Source organism: Podospora bellae-mahoneyi, chromosome 5 (assembly GCF_035222275.1).
Source record: "Podospora bellae-mahoneyi strain CBS 112042 chromosome 5, whole genome shotgun sequence".
Classification (NCBI taxonomy): domain Eukaryota; kingdom Fungi; phylum Ascomycota; class Sordariomycetes; order Sordariales; family Podosporaceae; genus Podospora; species Podospora bellae-mahoneyi.
The window spans coordinates 3,362,208-3,383,442 of record NC_085884.1 but is presented as its reverse complement, the minus strand read 5'-3'; the positions used below and the strand labels follow the sequence as shown (position 1 = coordinate 3,383,442).

At 52.9% G+C, this 21,235-nt stretch overlaps 8 protein-coding genes across 8 annotated transcripts; 6 read left to right on the top strand and 2 right to left on the bottom strand.

Annotated features, from left to right (window-relative positions):
• Positions 1-44: 44 nt before the first annotated feature.
• On the bottom strand, positions 45-3,953 carry EXO1 (Rad2 nuclease). Its single transcript, XM_062880065.1, has 2 exons — positions 2,472-3,953; positions 45-2,416 (listed from the first exon to the last, which is right to left on the bottom strand). Exons 1-2 carry the CDS (start codon positions 2,630-2,632, stop codon positions 418-420), a joined length of 2,160 nt encoding a protein of 719 aa, XP_062731385.1. The 5' UTR covers positions 2,633-3,953; the 3' UTR covers positions 45-417.
• Positions 3,561-5,730, top strand: TMA16 (translation machinery-associated protein 16; the record flags this gene model as incomplete). Its single annotated transcript, XM_062880064.1, has 2 exons — positions 3,561-3,954; positions 4,026-5,730. The coding sequence occupies 2 exons, from the start codon at positions 3,561-3,563 to the stop codon at positions 4,172-4,174; spliced, it is 543 nt and encodes a 180-aa protein (XP_062731384.1). The 3' UTR covers positions 4,175-5,730.
• Positions 5,731-6,626: 896 nt separating this feature from the next.
• On the top strand, positions 6,627-6,965 carry QC761_508555 (uncharacterized protein; the record flags this gene model as incomplete). The annotated part of the gene is made up of 1 exon (XM_062880063.1): positions 6,627-6,965. One exon carries the CDS (start codon positions 6,627-6,629, stop codon positions 6,963-6,965), a length of 339 nt encoding a protein of 112 aa, XP_062731383.1.
• A 397-nt stretch (positions 6,966-7,362) lies between these two features.
• Positions 7,363-8,699, top strand: MAM33 (Mitochondrial acidic protein mam33). Its single transcript, XM_062880062.1, has 2 exons — positions 7,363-7,951; positions 8,016-8,699. The coding sequence occupies exons 1-2, from the start codon at positions 7,596-7,598 to the stop codon at positions 8,548-8,550; spliced, it is 891 nt and encodes a 296-aa protein (XP_062731382.1). The 5' UTR covers positions 7,363-7,595; the 3' UTR covers positions 8,551-8,699.
• Positions 8,700-9,136: 437 nt separating this feature from the next.
• Positions 9,137-11,197, top strand: QC761_508540 (uncharacterized protein; the record flags this gene model as incomplete). Its single annotated transcript, XM_062880061.1, has 1 exon — positions 9,137-11,197. The coding sequence occupies one exon, from the start codon at positions 9,137-9,139 to the stop codon at positions 11,195-11,197; it is 2,061 nt and encodes a 686-aa protein (XP_062731381.1).
• Positions 11,198-11,384: 187 nt separating this feature from the next.
• On the top strand, positions 11,385-15,959 carry QC761_508530 (uncharacterized protein). The gene is made up of 7 exons (XM_062880060.1): positions 11,385-11,415; positions 11,474-11,771; positions 11,824-12,107; positions 12,159-12,382; positions 12,464-12,488; positions 12,548-13,132; positions 13,213-15,959. The coding sequence occupies exons 2-7, from the start codon at positions 11,610-11,612 to the stop codon at positions 15,629-15,631; spliced, it is 3,699 nt and encodes a 1,232-aa protein (XP_062731380.1). The 5' UTR covers positions 11,385-11,415; positions 11,474-11,609; the 3' UTR covers positions 15,632-15,959.
• Positions 15,960-16,686: 727 nt separating this feature from the next.
• On the top strand, positions 16,687-19,328 carry QC761_508520 (uncharacterized protein; the record flags this gene model as incomplete). Its single annotated transcript, XM_062880059.1, has 5 exons — positions 16,687-16,946; positions 17,003-17,031; positions 17,083-17,645; positions 17,702-18,701; positions 18,752-19,328. Exons 1-5 carry the CDS (start codon positions 16,893-16,895, stop codon positions 19,326-19,328), a joined length of 2,223 nt encoding a protein of 740 aa, XP_062731379.1. The 5' UTR covers positions 16,687-16,892.
• A 1,618-nt stretch (positions 19,329-20,946) lies between these two features.
• QC761_508500 (uncharacterized protein) lies at positions 20,947-21,209 on the bottom strand (the record flags this gene model as incomplete). The annotated part of the gene is made up of 2 exons (XM_062880058.1): positions 20,947-21,068; positions 21,140-21,209. 2 exons carry the CDS (start codon positions 21,207-21,209, stop codon positions 20,947-20,949), a joined length of 192 nt encoding a protein of 63 aa, XP_062731378.1.
• Positions 21,210-21,235: the final 26 nt, after the last annotated feature.

Genomic DNA, 21,235 nt, shown 5'->3' with positions numbered 1-21,235 from the left:
CGCCCCAACTCTTCCATCTCACAAGTCACAATGGGACTGAAGAATATTTTTTGGATGTTTTCTTTGATATTCACCTATCTCTTACACTTTGACCACACTCCCCTGCTGCCTCTCTAAGACCAAACCGCAAGAAAAAACCAAAAACTAAAACTATATGAACGCCATACATGTGTATGCTGATGCTGACTACAAACGCCCTTTTACCCATAGTCTTTAACCTTGTTTAAGAAATACTTTACTTCGTGCCCTTCAACGCCTGGCCATGTTTTGTTCCGATGTCATGACAACCCTAGCCTTACTTTCTTGTCCCGACCCAAAAACCATCCCCCCACCCCCTCCGCCTTCAAAATAAAAACTGGGAGAGCCAAACCCCCAAACGCCAGCGCTGTGCACAGATAGCTTCATAACTCGTACAGTTCAGGTGTACTTGAACCGCGACAAATCCAAACCGCTGTTGGAAACATTGGAATACTTGGTACCCTCCTCCTCATCCTGCTCGAGCTCCCCATCACTAGAGGGCAAAATCAAATCTTCGCTGCCAACAGGCTGGCTCAGGGCCTCAATCTCGGCCAAATCAGCACGAGGCAGAGGAATCGAGGCGGGGTTGACCGAAAGCGAGCTCGATCTCTTGGAATACGTCGAGAGCCTGGTGGGTTGGAGAACCGAAGAAGAGACGACCCGGGGCTTCCCGCGCTGCAAAGCCTGGAAACCCAAACGCTGGAGAGGCGTCAAAATAGGGGTCTGAGAGCTGCTGGATGTGCTGCTCTTCGAGCTGGAAGGTGTGTTCATCATGTTGCAAGACCGGTTCATGAGACCCGAGGGCTTGCTCATGGAACTAGAGGGTGTGCTCATGACAGTGGAAGGCGTACCCACGATGCTAGAAGGCGTGTCCATGGATGCGGAAAGCATGCTGGGCGCGGGCGAAGGCAAGCCGTGAACGATGCGGGTGCTGGTCACAATCTCTTGGTTGCAGATGCTGCGGAAAGCCTCCTCGACCGAATCGTCCGACCGAATATAGTCGGCTCCCTCGGTAGATGTGAAAAACCTGCTCTTCACAGGGGTGTTGTTGTCAGTCAAAGTGGGAGGGTCGTCATCACACAAGCGCGCTTTCTTGGGGGGCCTCGTAGTCGATGTCGACGGGGTGCCGTCCTGAAAGATGTCGACAACCGGGCCAGTGGTCCTGCGGCGGTTCGATGAGGTCTCGTACGTCGCCAGGAGGTTCGAGACAGGCTCGCTTCTCCGACGGCGTTCTCCGCTCAGGGCAGCCTCGAGATTGATATACCGGCGAGATGGGCGGGTCGCCTCCTCCACGCCCGCAATGTATGGGCGCGGAAGAGGAAAGACGATCGGACGAGGGGAGTTGCTGGGCGAATTGTTCTGGCTGTTGTTAGTGAAACAATTGGCGTCCATCTCGCCCAAGGGAATCCGCTTGTGCTTCGCAAAGTACTCGTTGATCGGTTTGCCGGGCGGCTTGCCAGGATTTCTCGTTGGCACAGTGACCGGAGCCATGGTCTGACTGATCCTTCTCTTACCAGGGGACGGCGGCGAGGTGCGAGAGGACGACGGGAGGACGATCCGCTTCTTGGTGATGGGATTGACGTCTCCGGCGGCAATGGCCCGGGCCAATTCAGTCTCGACCGGAGCACCGATGAAGGGCATCTCATCGACCTTGAGAGCGGGTCCGGGCTCGGTGAAGAACACGATGTCCTTCTTCTTGGGGCAAAAGACTCTCTGATGCAAAAAGGTGAGTTCGGCCTGCTTGAACTCTTCCAAGTAGTTCTCGGGAACCCTGTGCTTGCCCTCGAACTTGAGCATCTGAATGATGCGCTCAGGTGTCTTGTGCTTGCGGATCAGTCGGTAAGCTGTCTTCAGGCCGATGTTGTTAACAGCGCCCAGATAGTCACAGCCGCTGAGAATGGCCATGTGCCGGAACTCGGCATCCGTCCAACCGGTCAAGGAGATCTCGCGGACCAAACAAAAGTCTTTTCTCTGAATCTCAACACACTGACCGTGCTGATCCATCTTGGTCAACAGGCGCTTCGCACCAAACACCAGCATATCCGAATCTTCTGAGACAATGCCGCTGATGACACCCTCACGCTCCAGGTAGACGAGCTGGGCATCGGCTTCGTAGGGGGCGACAAGGTACGGGACACCGGCTTTCTTGAGTTCTTCGATGAGATGACGAGCCATTTCCGGGGTGACGTCGATGGCCTTTTGAAGCTCGAGGTGGGCTTTCGAGGGTTTGCCGGCTTTCAAGAGCTCGAGGCCAGTCTTCAGACTCTGCTCACGACGCTGCTCACGCGAAGACTCAGTCTTGGCCTTGCTGGGAAGAAAGTCGCCGTCAAAGACCAAATAGGGAGTGACACCATAATACTTGAACATCCTGACTCGGTGCATGGCGAAGTCGACATATCTCATAACAATGTTAGCGATCCTGGCAGGCAGTGAAAGGGAAATGAACGACTTACTTGCGAGTGGGCTTACCCTGGGCTAGTTCAATGGCACAGGCAATGGCACCGCGATGGAGCCAGCCGTAGCCATCGACACCAAAGGTCTCGCCGGCATACTTCTTGAGCTCGGTGGTGCGGTGGATGGACTTGAGGAGCGGGAAAAGGCCTTGGATACCCATGGTGGAGAGATCGGCCGAGGCGGTTTGAGAACAGTGGCCGAAGATGTCGAGATTGTTTCCGTGATGTGAAGGAAACAGGTGGGTTGTTTTACAATCTCTTGTCCATGAAGAATTGCGGTTGAAGGGTTGATCTCGAGTCGAGACTGTTGGTGGTGATAAAAAGAGTCGAGATCAAGAAAGACGCGCTTCCTGGTTCAGTTGCAGCAGGTGCAGCAGAAAAAGCAGAAAAACCCGTGGGTTGCCGAGGGCGGTGACGCGTGCTGTAGCCCTATTGCTGAAGTTGAACAATACCAAAAGGCGATGCTGAATAGAAAACGGAGCCCTTGGAGAGGCCAAACAACAGTCGCTGGATTCCAACAATGCTCTGGTACTGGCTGATCAATGGGATGCTCCTTCCCAGGACCTCGCTGGCGCTGCAAATTAAACTATTAACGGGGGAAGGCGCGACGCGTCGGTTGAGCAGGGACGTTGCTCCCCGCGACGGTCCACACGCCTGTCACTTTAATGCGGGGTCTGAGGGCCTTCTGGAAGCCGGGGGGTCTGTCCAATTGCGTCACTGGCATTGGCTATTCACGGGCATCGCAGGAGAATATTATTCACTGGCAGACAATAGTTGGGGTGGTCTATTGTGTGCTCTCGTCTGAGGAGCAACAATGCGATGTTTACTCTGTGATGTTGCTCTCAATACGGATAGCTTTTTTGACTTTGCGCCCCCTCTTCCCACATCAAGGAGCGATGCGACCCTCCAGCATCCACGACCAGGGTTAGGGGTCCTGCAGCCACTTAAACCTTATCGCGGACAGCCCCACCAATATCTATTCGGCCCCATCAAAAAATTCCCTGACACTTGCACCTCTCAACGACAGCAGTAAACACAATCACACAGCAACGCCTCACACAGCAACGCCTCACACAGCAATCATTCAAAATGGCCAAGACATTTGAAAAGGAGAGAAAGCGCATCGCGAAGAAGAAGGGCGGCAAGATTGAGGCTCTTCACGCCAACAGCAGAAACGCCAAGCGACTTCACACAGCCGTCATTCGTGATGACCGTCTGAAGGCTCTTGCTGCTGCCCGCAAGAAGCAAGACAAGCCTCTGATTCGCCGTACTCGCTTCTTCTTGGAGGCCGCACGCGAGAATGAGCTGAAGCCTCTTGATGAAGCTGCCGTCCAGGCCAAGATTCTAGAGTTTGTTGGGCAACACAACGAGGAATATGAGGAGATCAAAAAGACACGCCGTGCCGGACGCCCACCCAGCACAAGAGAGGATCTGCTGAAGATGGCCATTGAGGCTCTTGAGACGGAGCACAAGAATGGTTTCTGTAAGCCGAACCTTATTACCATGACCGCCTGACTTTTTGACTCAAATGAGCCGAGCTGACCTGTTCCACAGACCTGCCCGATCTCTCTTCGGAGAAGAACCTCGCAATGCTTGAGCGCTGGGACGGGTCTAGCTGGGCCTTCCTCACAAACGTGACTTGGGTCAAAATCTCCGCCGATGGCACGACTAAACCGTCAAGCTTCCCTCCCCAAGGTCTATGAAGCATGCCGTGCGGCAGAGAGTAAGTTTGTCATCTTGGCCCACCTCGACCACATAGGCCGCATCCATGACACAGCCTTCAACCACCCGGACCGGCTGCACTTGCTCCATCCTTTCGTGTCGGCTCGGAGAATGCTGTCTAAGACAACTCCGAAGGCACACTCTCGTCGGATTATGACCAAATCGGCGACGGCGGATAGTGTGGTTCAGATATGCTGTGTCTGTCTCTGTTGTCTCTCGCCATCTCCTTCCCAGCAGTCCCCAGCCAACAATTCGTCCTCGATCTATCTCGAGAAAACTTCCCGGTCCTATCCTATCTTGACTATGCAACCCGCCAGAGCTTCCATGTTCCGGAAACGAAACATGGCCTGCCCATTTACTCCGCACTTCAAAGCCACCACGCAGACGCACGCACGCAAGCAAGCAAGCAAGCAAGCTGCAACGCACGAAAGGCACGTTGGAGTAAGCCACGCCACGCCATGCCAACAACGCCCTGCATGGCATGCTTTCGAAACGCGGCCAATGTGCAAAGAATCTGTAGCCTACCGCTCGAACAGCTGGGGCCGGCCTTGTGTAAAGTGGTTTTGTGAAGCACTCGCGGGTAGCAGATCTTACCCGTCTCCGTCGCTCCGGGAGGGGAAGAAGTGGGTGTCTGCCTGCCAAATGGTTAGCTGCTGCGGTACAACCCACCATTTTTCCATGACCGTCAGCACGACGAAACTGCCCGGTACTGTGGTGTTCTCCCCTGCGGTGGGGGCACAAGACGAACGACTTGTGGGCCGTCTCCTGCTCTGGTTTCCGGAACGGCAATTGGATGTGGGAGCGGGGGTAGCGAGGGTGACACACGCGCGGCTGCTTGCCGCCGGGACCCAACGGGAGAGCTTTTGGTAGGAGAGGGGGGAAGTAGCAGAATTATTAATCGAAGTCATGAATATGAGACCAACCGGGTACTGGGGCAAGAACTTTTTGGCTTTCTTGGTTTTACGCTTGTCTTTGACTGCCTGCTGCTGCTGCCTCACCTCGGGACTGAGGGAAGATGTTTGTCTTATGACTAAAGTGCAGTGGAAGTGTCTTGTTTCTTCTTTTTTTTTTCTCTCCGCTGCGGAGTGATGTGATGATGTTTTTGAGAAGATATGTGTGTATCACATGGAAGAATGGGTAACCTCCTTGTGTTCTGTCCTTGTCTCTCTCTCTCTCTCTTCCTCTCTCTCTCTCTCTTTGCTTTTTTTTGTAGGATCTAGCGGCATATGCCATTACCCTTTTTTTGCTTGAACCCGATTTCCGAACGATAGTGATGACCTATTACTTCCGACCCCCTTGGGGGATTACACATCTTTTCTCTCTGCTGCCACAGAAGGATGTATCGTCTGGGCATGATTGGAACATTAGGCCGGCTATGCCACCTACCTACCTTGGTTGTTTACCCTGCATTCTTTGGCCGACTTTGTGTAATAGCAGTTTTTTTCTCTCTCGAACAGCACACAGGGTTGCTGAGAGATAGATTGAAAGGGCGGTGCTGTTTGGTGGAGATTTGATCATGATACAAGAGGTGCAGGTGTGAGAGATGACAAGGATGAGGCTAGGGTGCGGGTACCCGTGGATGTTCGCCCCTCAAGGCGAGACCTAGGTGGTGGTGATGAGGGGGAAGGGGGGAACATGGGAGGGGTACCCTTCGATCTTCGGGATTGGGGGGAGGATGGGATGATGGAAGGGTTTTCCGCCGGGAGGAAGGTGGTGTAGCTGTTGTACACACTTCTGCTGGGATGGGGATCGGATGATGGGTGGTTGCGTTGCTTGGGTTTGAGGTACCTCCTGGTGGTGATGGAGGTTATTTATATACAGCAATGTAAAAGGGGAGGGAGGGGAAAGGGTATATAAATAGGAGGAGGTGGGGGGGGTGATCGACGTAGGGTTTAGGATGGATGGCTGTTTTGTGTTTTGTTATCCTTACGTTTTACTTAGGCTACATCATAACCGGCTTCACGATTGGTACTCAGTCAGATCATAGAACCGATCTACTTTACTTTTTTTCACCTTTTAAAGATACCTACCTACCTTACTTACCTACCCATACCCCACGTTGGGGGGCGAGCGAGGATTTGACGGTACACCATAGACGGATATTCACCATTTCATATCGGGTTGTTTGTCGATCAGTTCGGTCATCGACTCTTTGCTGCTCATCATCGGCGAGTGAACAGCCGATTTTCGTCTTACAGTCGCTCTGTTCTGTATCACGAGACTCAGGGACGGGGACAGGTTTTACGCTGGCGGGCTGGATACCTACCTTACTTGACCTGACCTGATTGACCTTGTCAAGAAATCATCCTTGTTATATCCTATCATCACCGAGCCAAGCCGGTATCTCTCTTGTTCAAGGTATGCCAGTCGTCTCTTTTGACGCCCTACCTTAGTAGTATCACTAACTCACACACCCTAGACTAGAAAGCGGAGATGTGCACTTACACAACCCACGTCCGGGTCTGCGGGTCCTGCCGCTGCGAGGATACAGTCCTTATCTCGGAAAAGCTCTGCCCGGTCGCCCAAAAAGCGAACGGCATCTTTGGGGCGTGTTTGGAAGGGGTGCTGAGCGAGAGGGATGCGACGAGGCATTGGTGCTGGCAGTGCAAGGAGAGTGTGATTCCCAGTCCGCCGCCGGGGTATGCCCAGTTGCAACAGCAGATGCAGTATGGCTATCAGGGGAGATATGGGAGCGGGAGCGGGCACAGGAGGAGAGGGAGTGTGGTACCTACTAGTAGCAGTGGCGGTCAGAGGCCGAGGGCATGGAGCTGATTTTCTTTCATATTATAAATGCTGTTTTTTTTTTTTGTTGTTGTTTTTCTTTGTGGTGTTTCCACCAGGCTGGCTCGGAGAGACATGAGAAGAAGGAGGCAAGATAAAATATCCAGCTGGCCTGGACAGGGATAGGCAAAGGCGTTGATGGATTACACAAACGGGATACCAAAGGGGAGATTATAAGCAACGGCGTTTTGATGTTTAGGTATTGAATTTTTTTGATTCTCCAGAAATTGACAGAACCTTTCCAATATTCTGAGCTCCAATTGCTTGCTCAAGCATGTTCTTGGTCCCACCTTATCTCTTATCAATGACGTATAACTTCCCTGATTGGACAACGGATCCCAGCCCGGGTCCATGCTCCCTTTGACTTTTCTGTTTTTTTTTTTTTGCCCTCCAGAACTCGCCATCCATGTGCCATCCCACTTCGAAAAAGCACGGGCCACCCAGCGCTGCCAGCTCCCTCCCCAGCTTCTGAGAACTCAAGAGCTTGAGCTTATCCAATTCCTTATCCTACCCGTGTAAACCTAAATTTTCCCAACCCATCCCACCTTGACTTTTTTTCCCCTTCCCATCGACAACCTCGCCTTTGTTTTTTCCTTCTCACCCACAAAACCTTCCAACAAAATGATGTCCCTCCGTGCCATCGCCCGCGCGGCCCCCAGAGTCCTCGCTCGCCCCTCCACCCTCAGACCCGCCGTCGTCAGAACCGCTGCCGCCACCGCTGCACGCCCCTCTTTCGCCATCACACAAAAGGCTTCGGCCGCCTTTTCCACATCAGCCTTGAGACGGGCGCCCGCCGGCGAGGTGGACGAGGAGCTCGCCGCCAAGCTGAGCTCGGAGCTCGAGTTTGAGACTTCTGTCAAGGAGGGCGAGACGCTGCCGGCAAGCATCAAGGATTTCTTGGAGAATGGCCAGTTTGAGCTCAAGGACGTGCCCGGTCAGCAGGATGTGTTTTTGACGAGGAACTTTGGGAATGAAAAGTATGCCTCTCTTCACTATCAAAACTTGTGAGCGCCAGAGCTAATTACTGAGTTTTGCTGAAAGGATCACCGTCTCCTTCTCCATCGCCGACCTCTCCTCGTTCCAAGAGCAAAACTTTGAGGACGACGCCCTCGCCGATGAAGAGTTTGAGGAGATGAACGACTCCCGCGAGCACGGCAAGTCTGGTGCTGCTGATTTGGCTGAGGAGGCTGAGGAGGAGGATATGGAGGGTGGTGCTGATACTGATGCCATGCCCTGCCGGCTGAACATTGTCGTTGAGAAGCCCGGCAAGGGCGCGCTCAATGTTGAGGCGATTGCTCAGGATGGCACCGTTGTTGTTGAGAATGTCTACTATTACAAGGACGCCAAGCTTGCACACAGCAGCAGCCCTGATGCGGTGCATGCTGCGCAGGATGCCTACCCTGGCCCTGCGTTTGGGAGTCTGGATGAGGACCTTCAGATCTTGCTGGAGAGGTATCTGGAGGAGAGGGGCATCACGCCTGCGCTGGCGCTGTTTGTGCCGGATTACATGGATATGAAGGAGCAGAAGGAGTATTTGGCTTGGTTGGAGAATGTGAGGGGGTTTGTTGAGGCTTGAAAGATTTGAGAGTCTCGAGTTGAATGATGAGGTTATGATTGGATTGGGGTGGGGGACGGGGTCATTTTGAGGTTTCTGGGAGGGGTGGAAAAGGAGGCCTGTGGATGTGATGACATGTAATTATATGAAAGTAAACTAACTCTACTTGAATGAATTGTAAGATACAGATTTGGGAAGGACATTCTTTTGGTTCACAGATATGAGAGCAAAGAATATTGAGTTGAGTTGTTTGATGTGAGCTGCGGATGGTGGTGTTTGACTTACACACCCCTGTTTGGCTTAGTCATGTCGCTCACCTAGTTTGGTTGGGTTGGATATGGTCCGATTTGCTCGGTCTCAATCAGGGGGTGGGTGAGCGAGCTGAACCTCTGGGGAAGGGGCCTGGCCACCACCCACCCCCAGCTGCTGCTTGGAATTTGTGATTCAATTTTCTTTGTTTTTTTCAGCTTGTCTTGTCATCCATCACCTTTGCTTTTCTCTTCAAGTATCGTTTTCTTTTTATTCTTTTTTTTTTGGAGCACCGTTATGGCTTTTTGGTTTGCGCAACGTTAGTTTGACAAACGGCAGCCTTTATCAGTGGGTGAAAATGAGCGGCAACACGCTCACCCGCAACACTGGGGTGGCGGCTGACGAAGACGGCGACGTTGTTTTCAGCAACAACGACAATGGGAGGATCGGTAGTGGGTCGAGCAGTTCGAGCAGTTCGAGCGATGGGCTGAGAAAGGGGGGCAAATCCGGTGTTGAGGTTCGGCACCTGGAAGATGATGATGACAACAGCAACGAAGAGGCTCAACTTTTACACTCTGACAGCGAGGATGACGGGTTGGAACTAGACGAGCTGACGAGCCCGGATTCTGATGTCGAGAACCGACCCTTCAGGAAGTCCAAGTCGCGGCAGCAAGGGAGGAAAAGACACCGGTATTGCGACTGGCTTTGGGGTGGTCCTGCGCCTTCTAAAACGCAGAGGATTGAACCGAGGGCGTGGCTGCTGCCGAGACTTCAGGCGGGGTTGGTGGATGTCCTTGACTGTCTCTTCCCCCAGAAGTGGCAGAAGGGGATGTTGTTGGTGGGGTTTGGGATCGTGTGGATGTTGACCGTTGTCGTGCCGGTGGTGTTAACCAAAGGAAAGGTGGTGGCCGATGGGCAAGAAGTGAAGCATCTCGGTTGTGTGAGCCCGCTTTGGGGGGGGAATGCAGAGTGTGGGTTGGACGGGCGACTGTGTGAACCGTTTGGGAATACGAGTGTGGCTTTTCGGTGTCCGGCGGATTGTGCGGGCGTGAAGCTGCTCAATCCACGGTGGGTGGGGAATCAGCAGATCAACTACCGGGCTTATGTCATTGGGGGAGGGGAGGGGGTTTATAGGGGTGATTCGTTTGTTTGTCAGGCTGGGGTTCATGCCGGGGTGGTGACGGATAAGAAGGGGGGGTGTGGGAGGGTGAAGTTGAAGGGGGAGTATTACCGGTTTGAGAATAGCACCCAGAATGGGGTGGAGAGTGTACGGTTTGGGAGTTATTTTCCTATGAGTTATGAGGTTGAGAAAGTGGAGGGGTGTGGGAGGGGGGATGCGAGGTGGGGCCAGTTGATTGTGAGTGTTGGGCTGAGTTTGTTGCTTGGGGCGGGGACACGGAGTGGGAAGGTGATGTTCTTCGGGGGGTTTACGGGGGTCTTTCTACATGTTGGTTTGGTGAGTGATCCGCCTGATATTGAGGTGATGAGCGGGAGGTTGGTACAGGAGTTGGTCGGGATTATGGTTGGGAGGTTGTTGCCGGCAGTGTTTGTTATGGTGGTTGTGTACTGGGCGATAGGGAGGAGAACGTTGGAGGGTGTGGATGAGGGGGCGAATTGGGAGAAGACGTTGCTGTGGATGGGAGGCTTGTGGTTGGGGGGATTGACCAATAATACTTTCGAGGCGTGGATTCCGATTTCGAGGCTGGAGGGACATGATCTGAGGCAGCAGCCTGGGGCGGTGGTGGCACTGGTGGTTGTTGTGGGGGTGCTGTTTGCCCTGGGGACTTTGCAGGCGTGGCACTTTTGGCAAGAGGGGAGGTTGCCGAAGTTGTTGGCGTTTTATGCGGGGGCGATAGCGGTGATTGCGACTTTGGTGGTGATGCCGGGGTTGGAGCTGAGGCTTCACCATTATGTTCTTGCTTTGCTCCTACTACCGGGGACGGCGATGCAGACGAGGCCGAGCTTGCTGTTTCAGGGGCTGTTGGTTGGGTTGTTTATCAACGGGGTAGCAAGATGGGGCTTCGATTCGGTGTTGCAAACATATGATTCCATCAGGGGGGATGGGCAGTATGGGAGTGTGGTGCCGGAGGTGGTGGCACCGTTCATTGAGACGTTGGAGATGGGAGTGAAGCAGGAGACGATCCACTTCAAGTGGTCGGCGTTGGACGATGTTGCAAGACTGAGAGAGAAGATTGAGGGCATCAGTGTGCTGGTGAATGACGTGGAGCGATTTAGAGGGTGGTTTACAGAGACAAAGCTGGAGGATATGGTGTTTTCTTGGCCAAGGTTCAGAAAGGCTGATGAATACTTCAGATTCTCTTTTGTCGGGGAAGGAGGGAACACATTGGATTGGACCGAGGCGGGGACATGGTTTGCGAACGGGACCTGGAGCAAGGGCGTGGGTTTCTACAAGGTCTAAATTTCTCATATGTACCTAGCTAGAATTATCATCATTTGCGCTGTCCTCGAACCTTTACTCTCAGCCTCTGCCTCCGAATTCCATCACAATAAATGGCATAAATCCCACACAAAATCCAGACTTTTATGTGGGTATATTTCTGCCCGGAAAAAGCACAGGCGATCTCCCCTCCCAATGCACCGCCCCCGAATAACTGGCCCACAACAAGCAAGTTCGAGGTATGATTTACAATATAATGTGGGGTTGACCTGCTTTTGAGTGCTAATTATTTTGTGGTGAGGGTCTCCCGCTGCTGCCCTTGATGGGCCAAGAGTCCCCCGCATCGCCGCCTACCTACCTGAGCCGTGTTCTCAGCCCAACCATCGAACTTCCCCTTCCCGCAAGTAGGTAACTTTACTCTGCCTTGACCCCAATGGCTGAGACCATCGGTCTTGCTGCCAGTCTTGCCGGCTTGGTAACGGCGGGTTTGGCAGTCTGCAAAGGTCTAACGGAATATTACAAGACCTATAAAAGTGCTGAGAAAGATATCCAATTCCTTTGTGAGGAGGTCGACAATCTCACCGGAATTCTTCAGGTAGGTACTTACTCTGGGCGACACAGAGCTTTCTCTCTAACTAGTATGATAGAACCTTGACGCTGCTATCAAAGATGGTGGCAGTAGGCTAGAGGTGGAGGCCCCGGCCGAGGGGCCAGTTAAGGCTTGTCGTGATAGGATCACGGCGCTCGAGGAGGAGCTCAAGCAGGTCACCGGTTCCGAGAACGGGCGCAATCCACCGGTGGACAACGTCAAGTTACTCACCAGATTCAAGCGGACACTGTATCCGTTCAAGGAAAAAACCTTGAAGGACTTGCGCGATAATGTATCGAAAGCCAACGAGATTCTTCACCAAGCTGCAACCTCCATTTTGATGTGCGTCACCTCAGTTCTGTGATGCTCCTCAGCCACACTAATATGGAACAGACGCCAGAACAATAGGATTTTGGATACAATGGACCAATTCTACGAGAAAGAGGATTCCAAGGAGATACTGCGTTGGCTTGATCCGCCTAATCCGTCCCAGAGACAATTTATTGCCTCGTCCAAACGCAAGGACGACACGGGTGCCTGGTTCGTCGATAACAACGAAAACGAATTTTGGACCTGGAAGGAATCGTTACGCTCCGTGCTCTGGATACAAGGCAGAGGTAAGTGAAGAAGTTACCGACAGGAGGAGCGGTCTATATGCAAATTAAACGAGGGCCAGCTGACTTAGGATTTTCTTTCAGCGGGGTGTGGGAAGACTGTTCTCTGGCATGTAGCTAATAATTTCCTGGCGGTCAGTGTAACCATGGCCACTGACAACTCTCCAGCTCCACGATAATCAACCACCTCATTGATTACTGCCAGCATCAGGCGACTTCAGGGATCGCCTACTTTTACTTTGACTTTACGGACGCCTCGACATCTCAAGATCACCACACACTCATCCGGTCGCTCATTGTGCAACTATCGGCGCAAATGCAAAATCGTTCGGTAACACAACCCCTCAAAACACTATACAAGCGACACCGGAATGGAACAACGCAGCCGACGGTGGAAGAGCTCTGCCAAACACTCCGTAACATCATCGAGCTTTTCTCGCCGTGTTATCTTGTTATCGATGCCGTAGACGAAAGCAAAGAGAAGGTAGAGTTTCTCAAACTCCTCAACATCATGGTCGGCCAATGGAAGCTGCCTCAACTCCGTGTTCTGCTTACGAGTCGAACCGAGCTCGGTGTGGAGATTCCGAAACGCGACTGGGATAGCCGCACCATATCTATTGAAAGCGGTGTCGGCGAGGACGTCAAACATCATGTCCTGGCAACACTGTCGGATGAAAATGGGATGTTCAGCGATTGGAATCCGCCCGAAAGAGACAAGATTGCGGAATCCCTTATTAAAGCATCGCACGGAAAGTGAGTCTGCTGCCAGCCAAAAAAAGAAAAAAAAAAAAAAAAAAGTATCTTTCATAGCTGATCATTGTTGCCTGCCTCAGCTTCAGATGGGTTGCTTGCCAGCTTCAGGTCCTATGGGGGTGTCATACCATCCAAGAACTAGATGAAGCTCTCAAGTCCTTACCCGCCACGCTCGAAGAGATCTACGAAAGGGAGCTCTTGACAGTCGAAGAGACGAGGAGTCAAGGGTTTCGCCATATTTTGCAATGGTTGTGTTACTCAAAGCGGCCGCTGAAGCTCGACGAAATAGCCGAAGTGTTTGCGATTGACCAAGGGACGAATTCGCGGCCGCACTACGATCCCCGACGACGGTTAGTAAATGCAACGAGATTCATTCACAAGCATAGCAATCTGGTCTCGGTGGTGCTGGTCAAGTCAAAAGGCGAGCCGCACAAAGAGCTGCGGCTAGCCCACTTGTCCGTCCGAGACTACCTTACAGGGAGCAAGATTGTCGGTTCGCCGGCGAAGATTTTCCATATAACGGAACTATCAGCACATCAGAGCATAGCGGAAGCGTGTATTGTCTACCTGCAGCAAATCGACACCCCAGAGGATTCCCCAAAGACCTACCCGCTTGCCCGATATGCTGCGCAGTTCTGGTCCTATCATGTCCATGTTACAACCACCGCTGCAACCACCGCCGCTGCGACTGATCAGTCATCTGGCACGCTGATAATTATGTCGCTGTTGATCATTGAACTTATCACTCAGGTCCTGAGAGTCTTTGGTCTGTCTCCCACCATCTCCCAACAGCTTCTGGGGGAAAATGATGTGCACATCAACCTAAACTGTCTTTGCGTGGAGCTTCTCACCACCCCTCAAAAGTACATCAGGTATTTTGATCCAGACACGCCGTGGATTCACAATCCCGATATCTCTCGGTCCGTCGAGTCGCTACCATCGGCTCTGTACTACGCTGCCCACGCCGGCCTGGCTGATTCAGTCAGACAGCTACTCGCCCAAGGGCTAGATGTTAATGCTGTAGGCGGCCGGTACGGGACAGCTCTGCAGGCAGCAGCCTGCAAAGGACATCGGGATGTCATCAAAATGTTGCTTGCTAAAGGAGCCCAGGTAAACCAGTATGCGGGTGATTACGGCTACGCACTGCAAGGGGCATGCTGCTACGGCCATGAAGAGTGCGCGACACTGCTTATTGACCACGGAGCGGATGTTGATGCTCGAGGCGGAGAGCATCACACGGCGCTGCACGCAGCAGCGTTCAATGGATACGAGAAAGTTGTGAAGCTGCTGGCCGAGCGAGGTGCCACGATAGACGTTACCGACTCACCCAACGGCCGTACCGCCTTGATCGATGCAGCAAGAGAAGGGCAAACAACCGTCGTAGAGCGCCTTCTCCAACTTGGGGCAAACAGTCTGATCCGCGATATGGGCGGCTGGACGGCGCTAGATGAAGCGGCGCCTGCGGGTTTTGACGCCGTCGTCCGCATCCTCATCGAACACAACCCTTCCATTCTAACGTCACGGGACCCCAGCGACTATTCAGCGTTGGACCACACCGCAGGACAGCATCACGTGTCGACGGTCCGGTTGCTCTTGGAGATGGGCATTGACGTGAACTCAAAGACCAACGAGGGACGCACAGCCCTTTTCAAAGCGGTAAAATCAGGAAACAGAGCCGTCGTTGACCTGCTCATTCAGCACGGCGCCGTCGTGTCTTTGACGGACAGAGGGGGGTGGTCCGCCTTGCACATAGCTGCGCACCATGGGCAGGTGGAGGCGGGGGAGGCCTTGTTGCAGGCCGGGGCTCCGATCCATGGCGGCCCGGACGGTTGGACACCATTACACATTTCCATACTGAGGAAACGAACCTGCTTTGTCAAGATGCTGCTTGAGAGCGGCGCCGACGCCCAGGCCAAGACGGTCAACGGCGTGTCAGTCATGGACTGCGTTGATCTCCATCACAAGTACCTAGCGGAGCCCGAAAAGGGGAGGCTCAAGATCGACAACATGTGGCTGACCAGGACGGGGCTCCGCAGTGCGGCGAGTTATGGAAAGGATGCCCGGATCAGGGAGCTGCTCGACCGCGGCGCTGACATCGATGCGAGAGATGAAGGCGGCTTCACTGCTCTCATGTGGGCTATAGATGGCGGTCACTTGTCAACTGTGCGTCTCTTGGTCGAGAACGGCGCGGATGTGGACGCGCGGAGCGATCAAGAGGGCAACACTGCTCTCATGTTGGCTGCGATGCAAGTAAGGCCGTCATCGGTTATGCATCTTTTGGTGGAGCATGGGGCGGATGTCAACGTACGGAACAATGACGGCGAGAGTGCAATGAGCTATCTTGACAAACACAAGCACGCCGATTGTGTAAAATTACTCTACGAATATGGTTACAGAGAGGAAGAGACCCCGCGGGAGATGCCAGTCCTTGATCCCAGTCAGGAGGTCCTCCAAAACATCCGGAAGTTACTGGAGGAAAGCATAAAGCATGTTAGATAGAGTTCACGTCTAGGGAGGACAGTGGCTGAGAATGATGGATCATGCAGCCCAAGCGGAAAAAGGTCCAATGCATTTCACTCTTGAGGAGATGAGTTTATGAGCGACAAGTTGTGGGGGGTGACCCTATCACCCTCACCACAAAATAGTGGACACACACAACTAGGTTTACCCATATTATATTGTAAATTATGCTTTCAAAGAATGGTGGTCGTTATGCCTCTGAAGATAGCGAACAGGCCTTTGAAGACAGCCGATAGGCCTTTAAAGAGAGTTAATGGGCCTTTCTAGGGAAAAGGCTTATGACCTAAGTTGTCTTTTGAGGTATGGGATATAATATAATATTAGTTAACTTACTTTTGCTGGTCATTTTGTGGGGCAGGGTGTCTACATAATAGTCGACCGAATCTCGATCGTGTCAACCTCATCTAGGGGCTTTGACCAGCCTGAGTGAAGGGTTACATCGTCATCCTTTTGCTCTGTTCTGTAGTTCCTCTCCATCTCATACCATAGCATTACGTTCTTCTCCTTAGTAGTCAAATGGGAGCAGAATCAAGCCAGAAACATGACCGTTGCGAACTTGCATCCATGGTAATATAAGATGACTTGATATGGGTTGTTAGGGATCAACAGAGACTGTCTCTGATGCCAAGACCAGGAGGTAAAAGAGGGGCTGCGTGAGGTCGGTCAAAATACAGTTGCCTGGGTTCCAAAGACATCCCTCCGATTTAAGAGCACTTTCAGTCAGGATAAATCGCTCGCAGCGGTTTAGAGTGAAAAGGCCAAATCACGACACCTCACCGTTGAGCATTTCTGAGCATAAGAAGGCCAAAAAACATGCTTGCACAGCATTTTAAAGGAAACAGAAAAATATTAAAGAGGAATAAAAATTCAAAAACATACAACACCAGGGATTCCCCAGTGGTCACCCACCTGAGTACTGGTCTGGCGGTCAATTGCTTAACTAGGGGAGAGCGGACGGGATCCCGTGTATTCAACTGCCTATGGTCGTATGTGATAGTTATGCTTATTTTTACAACTTATCAAGGAAGTGCTGTGAGAAATCACCATGCTCAACAACTCCCCAACAACGCAAGGGGACGACTGCTGTTGTTTCTCAACGGCATGTACTTGTGATGATATGATTGGCCAGGTCGCTTTGGTTACACAACAAGGCATCCAACGGTCCTGGCATAACAAAGACAGCTTCAACAACGTGTTCGATGTTCGAGTTGGCTGAAGTATTGTGTGAGGTGGAAAAGTGATGGATAGTTCGAGTGCAGAGATGGAATCTCGGCCCAAGGTTGCTCGCTATGCGGTAAGAAATGCTCTGATGAGAGATGGACTCGGGCTGGCATGACTGACAACATCAAGTGCGAGAGCTGTAAGAAGAGGAAGACAAAGTCAGCATCTCTCTAGGCTAGAAGCACAGAGATGGAAGCTAACAGTGACAGATGCACCCGCGAACTTCCCAAATGCGCCGCCTGCAAGCCATGGCCTGGACCATGCAACTATGCCAGGCAGTTTCCCGACCCGGTGGCAGCTCCGGTGGCAGCTCCGTCGTCAGCAACCCTGGAACCAGCAAACATCTTTGTTAGCTCTTCTCTCTCTGACCGGCTTGACCGAATCGAGGCTACGCTGCAGACTCTCACAGCCGCCGTGACAAAACTGCTCGCTGTCACCGAGGCCAAGAGCTCCCAAGAGCCAAAGCCCGAGTCAAACCCGGCAGCAAAACAACCAGACGAAACAGACAGATCAGCGCGCTCAAAAACAACATGCACCATCACGCCCCCCGTCATCTCCTCCCTCGACGAAGCCAACGCACATTTGGGAAACATCATCCCCAGCCACGACGACCACGACGATCACAACGACCACAACCTCGCCCTCCAAAACCTCACCGACCTATCCAACACCCTCACCTCCTTCCGCCTCGACATGTCCCTCGACCTCGGACCCCACGACAACAGACAGTACATCATCCCCTCCCTCGAAACCGGCAACCTCATCATCTCCAGTATGACCCCCCCCCATTTACCCCCTTTTCTGATCCCCCCAAACTGACGCCAACAGAATTCACCCCCCTAACCCTCTTCGCCTCCCCCTTCTTCACTCCCCCCTCCCCCCGCCTCCTCTCGACCATCATCTTCTCCCCCGGCACCGTGGCCCCCGGCTGGATAATCTACGCAAACTACTTCCTCCTCTCCTCCCCCATAACCGCCACCCTCTTCCCCTCCTCCGTCCCCCACTGGCGTCACAACGTCCGCCTAGCCCTCCAAAACGCGTCTTTATACCTCCACCCCAGCAAGGTAAACATCGCAGCCTTCACCATGCTCAGCTTTCACGGGGAAGATTTCGCGGCGAGCCCAAACGTAAGCTGGATGCTCTGCAGTCACCTATGCCGTATGGCGCAAGCCTTAAGACTATGGGAGGGAGGGGGGACAGAGGGAGGGGAAGGGGAAGGGGAGGAGGAAAAACAGAGGGGTTTGGCCCTGTTTTGGGCGATTTACAACATGGAAAAGTGTTGTGCTTTGACGTTCGGACGGTCGCAGGTTGGGTTGTGGGAGGGGGTGGATGTTGAGCGGGTGGAGATGCCGAGGGGGGAGTGGTTTGGAAGTTTCAGGCCGCACTTGACGGGTCAGAGGAGGGCTAAGGGGGTTGAGGGGGTGGATGCCGAGTTTGGGGGGTATATCTTTCTGAGGAATGTCGAGCTGGCCAAGCTGAGCGGGAGGGTGTTGGAGTATTTGGGGAAGGGGGAGGGGACGGAAGAGGAGAGGGAGGTCTTGAAGGGGAGGTTGGCGGAGTGGTTCAGGGAGACGGATGAGACGTTTCGGGAGGGGGTGGAGAGGGAACGACAAGGGAGGGTGCCGGGAGCGGGGGTTGATGTGAAGAGGGAGAAGGTGATGAGGTTGTATGAGTTTACGGTCAAGTTTCGGTATCTGCATGTGCTGATCATTCTGACAAAGGACTCGCCGGGGGACCGGGGGTTGAGGGTGGAGAGCGCGAGGCAGGCGATTGGGATTTTGCCCATGACGGTTTCGGGGTGGGATCCGGTTTACAACGGGGTTATATGGTGCGTATTTGTCTTTCAACAGGGTCGGGATCCAAGCTGACAGAGACAAGGCATCTCCTCTACTACCCGTTCACCCCCTTCTTCGTGGTATTCGGGCACATCGTCACCAACCCCAGAGCGGAAACAGTGCCTTCCGACCTCAGACTGCTCGAGACGGTGGTGGAGTACATCATTGCTCTGCGGCCGCTGCTCACTCTCCTCAGAGATTTGACGGCCAAGCTGCAAAAAACGGCCGAGATATTCCTGAGGCTGGCGAGAAGGCACGTGGCTGAAACAACTGGAAGTATGCCGTTCAGTTCTGCATTGCAGGAGGATGTCACTCACCCGACGGACTTCTCCCAACCGCAGGACCAACCGGACCTCTCGCAGCACCCCCCCGAGATGGTGATGCCTGACCAGCAAGACTTCTTCTCCCTAGAGGGTGTTGATGTCGACAGGTTCCTCAGTTGGGTGCCCCAGCCCATGGGATTTCCAGGAGATATCGACTTTGGTGTTGGTGATGGGACGGCGGGAGAGGAGGAGGAGGAGGAGGAGGAGCAGCAGCAGAATAGGGGTGTCAAGAGGCCGTTGGAGACGACGTTTGACTGGTTTTCGTGGGAGAATTATTATGCTGATGCTACCCGGTAGGGGGAGGACAAAAGAGCCGGCCCGGATCTCGGAACCATTCCAGCGCGCCGTGGGATGGTCTGTCAGTCTTGATGATCTCTTAAAGCTCGGTCATTGCTCCCAGCGAAGAACAGTAGAAAATCTCCAATAATTATACACAAAATACCTTTCCAATCCATAACCCTCGCAGTGCTACCCCAAAAATAACCCCCGCGCCAACCCGACAGCCCCCGGATCCGCCCACAGTGTAAGCCACATTACCCCGAAGCGGCCAACCCCACCGCGATCAGCACAATCAACGGCCTCCAGGCAAGCCAAGATCGATTCTGCTTTCTTCAGAGCCTTCTGGGGGCGCTGTGGACTGACAACAGCACCTGGTGATGAGGTGACCGACATCTGCAACCCCTCAGCGGTTGGGCTCGAGAGGGGAAACAGGCTCAGGCTAGTAGGCAGAGGACGACGACGCGCTTTCGGAAGGAGGGGCCGAGCTGTGTAATTGGAGAGGAACAAAGGAAAGACGTGCAGCAGCTGTCGGTCGAGGGACGTGGTGGGGTGGTGAGTGATGTTAAATAAGATGGCGGGCGGATTGAGGGCTGAGCAGAAGCTGAGGCAGCCTCTCGGGTGTGTGTGAGTCGCTTCGTCTTTTTGGGTTCTCTTTTTCTTTTCTTCTTCTTCTTCTTCTTCTTCTTCTTCTTCTTCTTCTTCTTCTTCTTCTTCTTTTTCTTTTCCTTTTTCTTGATGAATATATTGGATGAAGCTTTTTGTTTGCGAATTATAGGGAGAATTATGCGGAACCAAACGTCGGAACCCGACGACGACACGACATAAGTCTGATAGCCAACAAACATACGGCCACGGGCAAAACACAGCAGCAGCAGCAGCAGCAGCAACATCAGCCTGATACTTGGTTGGACTTTTCTATCTCTATCCCCCCCCCCAAACAACCATCTCGCGGCTGGGATTTTGAGAGGGTTTTTCATTTATGAATTGGAATGGGATAACAAGACTTTGGAGAACTTGAGAGCTTTGTCGAATATCATTGCTTTGGATATTGTCGTCGCGTAGCTGTAAAAACAGGCAAAAATGGTCAACAAACTCGACCACCGAGCAGCAGCATGACCGGGCGAAGTGGCAGCGTGGTGCGCAACGCGGGGGTGGTGCACATGGCTGTGCTGTGCCGGAGATTCATGTTTCTAGGCAGCAGAGTTGGAGGACCGAGGTGATTGCTGAGGAGGGGGAGGAATGCAGGAAGGAGGAGGGAAGGGGGATAGGGATGGGTTGTTGAGCTGATGCTGGCAGGAGGTTTGTTTTGGATACCAGGAGTTTTGTCGATGAGTTTTGGTTCACGGAGCAAGGAGTTCAGGTCAGGGATATAATGAAGTGATGCCCCCGCCAAAAAAAAAGGGCCAAAAAATGTGTTTTATTTTCCCCCAAAAACATCCACCCCAAAAAGCAAGCAAAGCAAAAAATAAATCTGCCCAGAGAGGTTCCTGTTATCCAGCGCTGAAAAGATAAAGATGCTGTGGCCGTTCCCCTCCTGTCTCCTTCCTTTCCGACAAAGTTCCGTTTCCCATTGTTTTCCCCCAATCAAAAGAGTCGTAAAAGTAGAGCCGTTCATTATATGTGTTGTGGAAGCTCCTTAGAGCTTGCGGCGGGCCTGGTCAACTCTGGTGGCGTCAAACGGAACGACGTTGCCAGAGGCATCGGTCATGGCCGGGGCCGAGACATCGGCGGTGACAATGTTTTGACGCTTGACCGGGGCTAGATAAGAGTCGGTCAGTGTCTGTCTGCCTGTAGATTTTTGCCACCACCCCTCCTGACTCTTCACTCACCATTCATGTTGACGGTGGGGTAGGCAAAGGCAACAGTGGCCAGAGCAAGGACGGCGGCGATGAACTTCATCTTGACTGGTTTTTTTCGAGTATGTC